This window comes from Acanthaster planci, linkage group LG04 (genome assembly GCF_054643075.1).
Source record: "Acanthaster planci isolate LZ-2023a linkage group LG04, COTS_SCS, whole genome shotgun sequence".
In the NCBI taxonomy this organism is placed as follows: Eukaryota; Metazoa; Echinodermata; class Asteroidea; order Valvatida; family Acanthasteridae; genus Acanthaster; species Acanthaster planci.
The window spans coordinates 9315625-9327193 of record NC_141780.1 but is presented as its reverse complement, the minus strand read 5'-3'; the positions used below and the strand labels follow the sequence as shown (position 1 = coordinate 9327193).

General features: G+C 45.4%; 1 protein-coding gene across 2 annotated transcripts; it reads left to right on the top strand.

Moving 5' to 3' along the window:
• The first annotated feature begins 5221 nt into the window (after nucleotides 1-5221).
• LOC147799359 (uncharacterized) lies at nucleotides 5222-11184 on the top strand. 2 transcript variants are annotated; one of them, XM_087136302.1, is made up of 3 exons: nucleotides 5298-6696; nucleotides 9349-9429; nucleotides 10486-11184. In XM_087136302.1, the coding sequence occupies exons 1-3, from the start codon at nucleotides 6396-6398 to the stop codon at nucleotides 11013-11015; spliced, it is 912 nt and encodes a 303-aa protein (XP_086992428.1). In that variant the 5' UTR covers nucleotides 5298-6395; the 3' UTR covers nucleotides 11016-11184. The 2 variants fall into 2 exon arrangements, with proteins under 2 accessions (XP_086992429.1, XP_086992428.1); XM_087136303.1 differs by lacking the exon at nucleotides 9349-9429 and having other exon boundaries at nucleotides 5222-6696.
• The last annotated feature ends 385 nt before the right edge of the window (nucleotides 11185-11569 follow it).

Sequence of the window (11569 nt, the reverse complement as noted above, 5' to 3'; positions counted from 1 at the left end):
TTACTACATGTGCATATTCTATTCCGATCAAGGAATTCTACCTAATAGTTTTCAACTCTACTCAGTGGATAGAGACATGGTTTTTAAACATCTACAATTCTTAGTATTAGCTGGTATTCCAACTAGATTTAATCACGATTGCACAGTACCATCCACTCAGTAGTCACCCACCTGGTTAATTTGTCCATAACCAACAATACTTTCCCAACTTCACTCAAAACTGCCAGTTATTCCCTTATTAAAAAACACAATAAATTTGAAACAATTACCGGTCTATCTCCATTCTCGGTGCATTTAGCAAGGTATTAAGTGGTTTACGAACAGGTTCAGGAGTAGGTCTACTTCGTTAAAAAAAATTCTGTATGAATTCCAATCCGGCTTTCGATCCCAATGTTCAAATGAAACCTCCCTGATCCACCTAACAGACTTCCTCAGATCCGAATCGAATAGAGGTAAATATGTCAGAGCGATCACGGTGGACCTACACAAAGCTTTTGACTCTGTTAACCACAAAGTTCTTACATATATTTTAGCTGCGATGGATTTTCAGATAACCAGTAAACTGGTCTAAATCTTACCATTCACAAAGATCACAGGTGGTTGAGATTAACAATGTAAGATCAAATGAACTCAGTCTTAAAGCTGTGGTGTCCCACAGGGCTTGATATTAGGACCATTGCTGTTCTTTTAATGACATGCCATATACTGTCGACTGTAAATTACAGCTACACTATGCACACGACGCACACAAAGATGCGTACAAAGTAAAACAGAAACTATCTGCAGAACTTACTAAGGTCAGTAGCTCAGTGTCTCGCAGATAGCAGGCTTTCACTCCATCTTGGTAACACCCTATGCAGTCGCGGCGCCGCTCGCGCATGATTTGGCCAGGGCCTGGATCCGTTAGGGTGGAAATATACCGCCCCTTACACCAAGGACAAAGGACGCTGAACGAAATGGCACGCCTGGCAAAGACATGTGTAGCGGGCATAATATGAAAATTATGACACCTGCTTACATTATTTATTTGTTTACTAGTTTACGCCATTTTATTGTCAGCCAACCAGAGGAGATAAGTGCGTTTCCGGCTAAGTTAGCGAAAGGTTTTAACACGCTGTACAAAAATACAGATATCCTAAATCTAAAGGATACATATATTTAAAAACAACAAGGAAAACCCAGGGATTCTGTTTACACAAGAAATTAACAATAAAACTAAATGAAGGGCGTAGCTTGAAGTTGCGTTGAAGTTGGGGATGACTGGCCCTAGCTTCACTTGGCACTAAGCTGGGGAGCCTGCAGTTGAAGAACTTGCAGTTCAAGGGGGCTTGGATGAACTCTGAGGGCCGTTGGCTATGTGCAGATGGTGTGTAGGAGTCGGTGCACAGTCTCTCCTTCCCCGGCTTGAGTAAATCAGGTGTGGGGAACACAGTGCATGCGACTCCGCTTCAAGTCGCTCCCTGTCCAGCAGTACATTCAGCTCGATAGGCTCACTGAGGTTACCTTGGTGCCTCAGTACTAGTGGTGTCTTTGCCTAGAGCAGGACAGGGACGAATATGTAATTGTGGCAGGTTCAATGCAAGGAGAGATCACAGAGACAACAAAACAGTCTCTGTGGAGTCCAGTAGCCAAGTGGAGTGAAATACTAACTATACTAAGTAAAACAGTTGTATGGACTATCAAAAGTGAAAGTCCCTTTAAACACTACACTGTGTGTAAGGTTGTCATGGTTACCAGTGTCGGTCAATGCCTTCGTCCACCTGGGTACCTCATTTGTGTGTGTGGGTTGGTCTACACAGAAATGACTAAGGTGCTACAAGGACACTATAGCAAGACCGGTGTCTTAGGAATTACAAGGTTACAACTGTTGCGGTCAAACTTTGGAAGTCTAAGTCCGGGAAATATGAGTGACTCATAATCAGGAGGTAAAAGTTAATTAAGATTAAACATTAAAATGTCAAAGTTCTGGGCAATCAAATCGATTTAAAGCAAAAGGAATACACATCAAAAGATTAAACACACGGATATAAGAACTGAAATAGAATAAAGAAAAACTAACTATTGAATATATGGAACTATGGTAAAAACTAGATAAAGGTGAATCAAGTCAAATGATTGAAACTTATCAAGTAATAAAACACAGAAGAATGTTACAAATTCAAAGACTTAACTTGTACAAGAGGGAAATATCCCTCTCTTCACTTTAGTCAAGGGAATGTAATTATTCAATGTCTGCTAGAAGAAATATATCATAAAAACCTAAGTAAAATAATATTATACAAGTAATCCTAGGAATCACGTCTTCCTAAATTAAGTTTTACTTAGACAAGTCGCCAGAGATCTTTTACATGGAAATGGTAAACTTCCAAATCAATGGAAACTCATACAGCAAGTTAAATTCATTCAGTATTCTGGGACTAGGAAGTCAGAATGTGTTTGGACGGATTGTGCGAGATATCGCAAAAGAAATGGTGATTGTACCTTTTGAAACAACAGAACCTTAAACAGATATCAACATGGATAGAACTTCTAAAATAGACTTTGGCTTAAATTAAGACGTGCACATTCTTTTACTCTTTCAAAGCATTCTCAGCCAAAATTACAATGACTACAATTCAGAAACGCAATATGATATTGACCTATGACGACTTGGTCTAAGCGTTGAAGAATAGACACTTCAATCTAGGCATAAAAGTGAGACAAAAGTATTATCAAACCCACCTAGAGCAGGACAGGGACGAATATGTAATTGTGGCAGGTTCAATGCAAGGAGAGATCACAGAGACAACAGAACAGTCTCTGTGGAGTCCAGTAGCCAAGTGGAGTGAAGGGTCACTGGCCACTGAATTTATCTGCTCCTCCTCAAGGACTCTTGTGGTTGGTTGCAAGTTCTGCTACCAACCTGCCCACACGCGCTGCCAAGCAACCCACACATTTCTAAGAAACTGCATGACCTAACTCTGGGGGAGTTAGAATTTCTAAAAAATGGGGGCACAAACTTCATCCTATTACACATGTGTGATACTATCTACTTCTAGCTGGTTTATTCACTTCCACTCACTCCCTCAGCGCGTGAGATACCCTAGCAAACTAATGCTTAACACTTAGGGGCACGATGACCCATCGCGCACCCCCTCGCCCTGCCGAGATACACTGTCACAAAATTAAATAACGGTACAGTACCGGTTCATGTACTAACATGAATTAGTTACAAACGTCCCGTCAGTACCCAATCCTTATGCACAACCAAGATAAACTAACGGTTCAGTCACAATCGTCTACACATTAACTAAATCACGGTAGCAAAATTGTGTTAGTCGATCCAATCTGAACTCCTCGGCAGCTCGGCTTAGACTGACTAATTTTCCCAATTCTAGCATGATTTAATTCCCTGCCCGAGCCCTGTTTTCCACAGTCATGAAAACACCATCTTAGCACAAAATGCAAAACAATGGTCCACAATACCCATTTCAGCCTTCCTTCCACTTACTAATTTTTATCATACTCCGGATATTGTCAAACTTTCCCCCCTTTCCATCATGGCAGTCTTATTAGTTCAGTTTCCCACTTTCCACAATATAATTTACTCACTGAAAATACGTTGTCAAATCCCCTGACAGTTACACCAATACCCCTTTGTTCCATACCCCTGACTGGACATACTTGACGGCCCCCGGTTTCCAGACTCCCGGACCTAACCTGAAACCCGTATTAATCGTATCACTGGTCAACCCCACTGCCATTCCTCTGGAGTTTAAATGATCATTAGACATTCACTTACAGTGTTCACTAACAAAAAGAACCTTCGAAAAAGATATGTTCTCAACATAACCTGCAATGGGGTCGACATCAAAGGAGCCAAATCAGTGAACTATCTCCCCGTCAAACTAGACCAGGATCTGAATGGCAGCTTAATTGCACAGAACATTATCTCTAGGGCTAATTCCAAATTAATGTAGGCCTATCGGCATCAAAGCTGTGTCGGAAAAAAATAATCATAAAAATAATAATAACAATCTTGTGTACGGCCTTAATATTCAGTCATTTTTATTATCATTACTGTTCCTGGTACTCTTCATTGTCACTAAAACACAAAATTTATAAACTCCAAATCTGTCAAACAAAACCATATGTAGCACCCCACAAAGGGATCACAGACATTAAGTCGATGGGTTAAGTTTGGCCTTTTAATAGCAGGCATACGGACGGACAAAGTCACCATAGCACACGTTCAGCGTCATGCAGTGCAGCATATTGGACGGGGTGCCATTGGAAACAATTATGAAAGCAGCTGGATGGTCGCGAGCTTCGACTGTAGCTGAGTTTTATTATAGCAAACCTTTGGATGACCAATGTGCTGGTTTTGCTTGGAGTGTACTGAGCTATTCATTTGGGCATGCTTCAGGAAATAAAAATTCCTATCAGAACTGCATTAAACCGTGTGACTCATGATCACTCATCACCATACTTTCTTCACTTGTACTTTCTGCAGTAGCTCCGAACATCTCAAATAAGTCCTGTGTCAAGTAGGTGCTATGCGGTTACGAGGTAGAATTTCCCTAATTAAATGAAATAAAATGTAATTGAAGTTTACTCTACCGAGTAATCACTAGCACTGAAGGACTTAACCTCCTGCCCTCATCTTTTCGAAATGTCAGTGGACACAGGTTCTCAATCTCCACCCACAGTCCTGACAAAATTTCACTGAGGCATGATCCGCGGGGCTTTCAACAAAGGACTTTCTCAACTGAACGAAGAAATACCGGTGGCAGGTGCAATCTCAAGTAAGTCCTTCAGTGCGAGTGGTTGCTCAGTAGAATCACAATTAAACTTCAGGAAATTTTATTTCATTTCGTTTAATTATCTTTGCATAGGTCAGTCTTGGTGTTTGCACAGAGAATGAGAACACCAACAAAGGCATTGTGGAAATAATGGATTACATGTACAAATATGAGCCAGAAAATGAAGACGGTGGTCCATTCCCAATAATTAGTGCGGGAGACCAACTCACATGTGAGAGGGAAAAGAATGCAAAGCTTGATCGACAAGACAGTTCACCACCCAGAGCCAGCTGGGTGCTAATAACGCTTAAGCGAATGGGAATATACATAGCAGGGTAAGGTTGGGACTAATACCCGGCTCTGAGCAGATGTGAGAAAAAAAAATGACACAGTGTAATACTTTACAATTAATCAAGATAACAAAGATCAGCTTTAGCGATACGAAACGCTCGATAGAATCGAGGTCAAAAGACAGGTTCATATAAGCAAAAAACGCCAAGAAAAATGATGAACCTGGCAGCAACCGTGCCCGGGGTGGACTAATAGAGGGCACACTACGATTTATCAAATACTTAGCAAATAGTAAAGGAGCACCAGGGAAATATGCATATGTAGTGACTGAGTAAGTTGACCTCAGTGGACCCTTAATAAATGCATTTGTTCTGAATTCCCTGAGAACAAAAGGGTTAAACAGTTGTAATTTAAGTCTCCCTTAAGATGGAAATTTTGTTGCTTCAAATGGGAATAAAGGATGGGCAGTACCTCTAATTTTTCCTGACGTGTCTGACTTTTGTACAAGCGGCAAGCCTGTACAGTAATTCGATTATAATTAAAGGCTTAATAAATTAATGAACAGGGTAGGGTTTCAATGTCAGGAAAGACAATACAAACAAGCTGCTCAGTGTATGAATGATTGAAAATGTATGAAACATTAACCCACTTGTTTAACTATTATTTTATTTTATCGCTATGGGATAAAATGCATTATTCGCCACAACGCACGTCGTTTAGTCGTTGAAACAGTCCTGGTCATCTGGCGTATACCATGGTGAACAAGGCACTACTGTCTCACCCATCACTGTCTTGCACTAGCTGGCTTAATGGGATCAGCAAAGTGGCTGCATGGCCTTACATCAATCAACAGAGGCCTCAGAGGGTTCAGAGAATGTGATACTTCTTCCGGGCTCAGACACCTAAACTGTCTCGAGGGGAATAATTGGTGAAGCCAGAAGGCCACAAGGAAATAACGGTTGAACCACAGCAAGTTTGGCACTAAAAATGGGCCACTTCGGCTTAGATTTTCAAGGCGGCAACACACAAATTAAACTCTGTTGGTTTGAATGCTGCTTTTGAACAACGGTTGTTCTCTACCGCCGTGCTGTTTCAGCCAAGGGGGGATTCCCTTGTTCTGTGTCTGACATTTCCTTTACACATGGAAGAGGCAACCCATATGAAGTGCTGAAGTTACTACTTGAAATTACAGGCGTCGGCTTGCGGATTGGTCTACTGGGACTGCGTGCAAGAGGTTTGCGACATTTCCTTGGCGCGGACGAGCTGCTGAGATTGCCAGCACCTTTCCCCAGCTGGGTTGCCGAGCACCAGTCACGGCGTAGTATGCCCCGACAGCAGCAGCCACGGAAACGCCGGACCCAACGGTCGCCTACACCGTATGCCCCACGTCCCCGCGGCCGGCCCCGCAAGTCCTCGGCTGCTGAGTCCAGGTCTGCGCGTACGAGTGCCAGTGCCTTCACCACTACGGTCGAAACGGATCCGGCCAACCCATCAGTCGGCAGATCGATGGCGGAGGATACCGGTGCAGCGACGTCCCCCACCCCAGTGACGAGCGGACAGGCCGGGAGTCGCAGCGCAGGTTCCGCCGGAAGCGGATTGCCCGGAACTTTCACCTCTTCAGGTGGTGAGTTCAGTTCAGTTGCATTAGGACTGCAACCTGACGCAACGACACACCAGGACAATGCTGGGGATTCCTCAGCTGTAGGGCTTGCTCTAAACACGGCTTTAGGCCCAGGCCAGCCTCAGATCGAAACCGATAACGTGGTAATTACTTAGGCCCAGGCTCATCAGATCTCAAGTACAGGCTTAAGCAACTCCCCTTTTACAACTTGGGCGATGGGCAACAATTCTCTTAATTCTCCAGTAGCCCTGCCCGCTATTCCTAGCGATTTCGGAAGCACTAGACCTGTCCCACTGCTCGCCATGGGAGAAGGGGCTCCCCTTGATATTCACGTTCCGCAGTCAGCCAAAGAGAAGATTTGGAACGGAAAATATGTGGACATGGCGTTACTATATCGTGACAACGCTGTTAAAGCGCTGGGGTCCACTTCCGAGCTGACCTTAGCTGTCGAACAAGGCCGTGTAGTTTTTAAGCCAGCGACGACGCACCCGTGTAAAATCGAGTCCGTTGATAAATGGCTCAGTGCCTTTCATGTGTTTATGGCAATTTATGCAATGCGTCACCCCAGCCGCATATTCGATTTATTGAAGTATGCTGAAATTATCCGCACTGCCGCCGCGCAATTCCCCGGCCTAGGCTGGCGCAATAATGACGAACAGTTCCGTTTGCGTATGGAAGTAAACCCTTCTCGTTCTTGGGCTACCATCGACATGGAACTGTGGGTTACTGGTGCAGCCGTTGGTACGTTATCTTCAGCGTCAGCCCCGGCGGCAGTCGCTCGGACCCAACAGTACAATAAACGTGTCTGTTTTCCCTTCAACTCCCCAACGGGTTGCCGGTGGGCCTCGTGCCGGTACGTCCATAGCTGCACTCGATGTGGCCGTTCTGGACACGGGGTGTCCGATTACAGAATAGCTTTGGGGCTCGGGCCCGCATTTCCAGCCACCCCAGGTCCCGCGCACCAGCCGATTGGTCCCGGTCGCGCTTCACATGCGTATACGCGTTACACGAAGACGCCGTTGGCAGCGTCAGGCGCACGGCAGGCGGCTCGGCCGGCTTTACCCAGTACAGTAACAAGGCTGGACACGCACAATGTGAGCGATAACAACCGCCAATCGGCGGGTACTGCTAACGGGGATAGAAATACTACTTTTCGTCCCCCCAACACCCGTTAATATCGTAGTCCTCAAGCAATGGTTGTCAGGTTATACAGATAAATCGGCGGCTAATTTGCTGTATAACGGTTTTGCAAACGGTTTCTCGCTGAGCTATCATGGTCCGAGGGTACGTAAAGATTCTGATTGCCTTAAGTCCGCGAAGGATAGGCCAGAAATCGTCCTCCAGAAATTACGCGATGAAATTGCATTAGGCAGGATTGCAGGTCCCTTCTCGGACCGGCCATTTCCAAATCTTCAGTGTTCACCTATTGGTCTCGTGCCAAAGCAACGACAGGGCTCGTTTCGCCTTATTCACCATCTCTCCTATCCACTAGGTGAGTCTGTGAATGACTTTATTGATAAGGAAGAGTGTGTAGTTCATTATGCATCATTCGATACGGCTGTCGATTTAGCGATGTCCGCCGATTCAGCAACATGGCTGGCAAAAACGGACATTAAGTCGGCTTTTCGGTTGCTTCCCGTCGCCCCTTCTGATTATGAATTGCTTGCCTTCAAGTTTCACACTCAGTTTTATTATGATAAGTGCTTACCCATGGGATGTTCGGTGTCCTGCAGGCTTTTTGAGGCATTTAGCACCTTTCTGGAATTTCACTTTAAGCAACTGTCGAACACCCAAACTGTCACCCATTATTTAGACGATTTCTTGTTTATTGGGCAGTCCAAGCGCTACTGCCAAGTACTGCTTAATACCTTCCAGGACATGTGCGCCCAGTTGCGAGTGCCGCTAGCTGCAGAGAAGACCGAAGGCCCCAGCCAGGTAATTACTTATCTCGGTCTAGAGATCGATATGGTTAAGCGCGAAATCCGAGTACCACACAACAAAGTGCTTGCCCTCCGGGAGGAGATTCAGTCATTTTTGGGTCGGCATAAATTGTCCCTGAAAGAAATCCAGTCCGTGGTGGGTTCCCTTAATTTTGTATGCCGCGCAATTGCGCCAGGACGGGCGTTTACTCGTCGGTTGATTGGTATGTCCCGCGGGCTGCGGAAGCCCCATCACAAAGCCCGCCTATCTCACGGCGCGAAACTTGATTTACGTATGTGGTTAACCTTCCTTGAGCACTTCAACGGGGTTTCCCCATTCCGAGATCGGATCTGGCGCGACAATGACGCTTTTGAGTTATTTACAGACGCTGCTGCAAGCATTGGGTTTGGTGGGTACTTCAGCGGTCGATGGTTTCACGGGCGTTGGTCCCCGGAGTTTAGGGCGCTATCCCCGTCGATAGCATACTGCGAGTTTTATCCACTAGTGATTGCAGTGCATTGTTGGGGTTCCCAGTTAGCTCAGCGCAAAGTGCTTTTCCGCACAGACAACGAAGCAGTAGTGCACATCATCAACAAACAGTCATCTACTTGCGACCAGATCATGCAGTTAGTGCGAGCTTTTGTGTGTCAGTGTCTGCGGTTCAATATCACATTTAAGGCCGTGCATATCCCCGGAGTACACAATGAAATTGCCGATTCCCTCTCACGTTTCCAGGTGCATCGCTTCCGGGCCTTGGCCCCACAGGCGGACATAGCAATGACACCGCTCCCCGACCTTCTCCGGGTGTAATAGAAGGTGAGATGCATCGGTTGTTGGTGGCTGCTTCAACGGCAAACACGCACAAAACTTACCGGACGGGTTGGCGTGCGTTTTTCATTTATGGGCCAACGACCTAATGAAACTAAATGTGCTTCAAGTCACGATGTTCGGCAGTTTATAGCATGGCTGTCGCTCCAGCGTCTTGCCGCGTCAACTATAGCTACTTATGTATCGGCGGTGGGCTATTTTCATAAGCTTCAAGGTTGGCCCGATCCCACGCGAGATTTTCTGGTGGCGAAATTATTGACAGGTTGTCGCCGGGATAAACCGGGTTGCCAAGTCTAACATCCAACAATCACTCCTCCATGTGTCTGACGTACATATTCAGGAGGCAGATGATGACAATGCAGCGGTGTTCATTTCCCTCCGGCATACGAAAGCTAATCAAACTGGCCGTCCTCAAGTTATTCGCTTGGTGCGCTCAGTTGATGAACGTGTCTGCCCGGTCCGCGCGCTGACAAACTTCTCACGGATTCGCCCCACATCGCCCGGCGCGTTCTTCTGCCACTTTGGGGGCGAGCCACTAACACAGTATCAATTTAATGCCACTTTAAGAAAAATTCTTTGTTTTTTAGGGCTTGCAGACACCCACTTTCGCTCCCACTCCTTTCGCATCGGAGCGGCGTCAACCGCATTCGCCTTGGGTTTTCCCCTTGAGCAGATCAAGACAATGGGCCGCTGGCGTTCGGAGGCCGCACAGCGTTATATTCGCCCGCTGATATCGTGTCATTTTCCCAACGTGTAATCAGCCAGAGACAATTGCTGGTCTTGTGTGCATAGCCTAGAACTTTCCACCTTTTGGATGATATTATTAAGGATAAATAAATTTTAAAAAAATAAATAAAAAATAATAATAAGAAGAATAATAATAATAAATACAAAAACAAACAAAAAAACAACAACAAACAAACACACAAAAAAACCCCATATATATCGATATATACATATGTATAAACTACTGAAAGTAATACTCATATTTAACAGCAACAACGGCACCGGAACATTCCTGGTTCCTCTCCCCTTTGTTCACAGGGGATGTTTGGATACTTGGAGATTCCATCATAAGTCGAGCAGAGACCACACTCCGGACTAGGCACGACGTCCGCTGGAATGGCCTGGGTGGAGCGAAATATGGTGACGTAACCAAATTAATGGCGGAACTCGCAGCAAGATGGCCTTGTCCGGCCATGCTAATCGTCCACTTAGGCACTAACGAGTTGGTCCAGACCGATTTTTTCTGTTTCCGACAAAGGCTGGCACTTTTTATGCGAGAGTGTCTTGACACTTACCCAGAGGCGCAGTTGGTTCGGTCAGATATGTTACCGCGCGCCTGTTACTTTGGGTCTACTAATCCATCAAAAATGGAAAAGAAACGCCGCGCGATCAATAGGTGGGCATGTTCGCTCGGTAGTCGACTGGGAGTGTCAGTGCTGCACCACCCTCAGTTCCGATGGTCGGAGTTCGCATTGTTTCGTTACGATGGTGTCCACTTATCTGACATGGGCAACGCGTATTTTAGGGCCAACTTAGAAGACTACATCATTACTGCCTTGGAAAAATAGAATCGTTTCCCGGGATGTGGGCCTAATGGGTGGCATTGTTCAAGGGTTTGCTTGCGCAGGTAGTATCAGAAAGGGAGGCTCGAAGTCCGCGTTGCGCGTCTGGCGGGAACTACCTGGGAGCGACACGCAGTTTCCAAAGTAAACAAATAAACAATTTAGGCGAATTATCTCGCAGTGATTATAACGTAAAGTTAGTTGTTATTAATGTTTCATTTCGTTTTTCTTAAACACTACGCCAAGCACCCTCTTGTTCTGGTGGGGCTTATTCCAACCGCCTGTTCAAGCGGTGGAAAAAACGGCGTGCCTTATGTAAGTTTTTCTTAAGTTGTAAAGGATAAATAGAATCACATGACTATTCATTATAGGACAAGCACCTACTTGTTCCGGTGGGGTTTGTCTGCATGGCAAGTGTGCCAAGGAATTCCAACCTGTTATGCCAAGTGTGGCAAGTCTTTCTGCTAACAACCTTGCCTTTTTCTGCCAAGTGTGGCAAGCCTTTGGCGAGTTTGTTCCTGTTTTTCTGCCAAGTGTGGCAAGTATCTCTTTGGCAAGTG

What these genes read in the sequence shown, in the direction of transcription:
- LOC147799359 (XM_087136302.1), top strand. Translation starts at nt 6,396, where the DNA reads ATGCCCCGACAGCAGCAGCCACGGAAACGCCGGACCCAACGGTCGCCT. An exon ending in AACTTTCACCTCTTCAGGTG is followed by an intron (nt 6,697 to 9,348) that starts GTGAGTTCAGTT and finishes TCACGTTTCCAG; the next exon opens with GTGCATCGCTTCCGGGCCTT. An exon ending in TTCTCCGGGTGTAATAGAAG is followed by an intron (nt 9,430 to 10,485) that starts GTGAGATGCATC and finishes CTTTGTTCACAG; the next exon opens with GGGATGTTTGGATACTTGGA.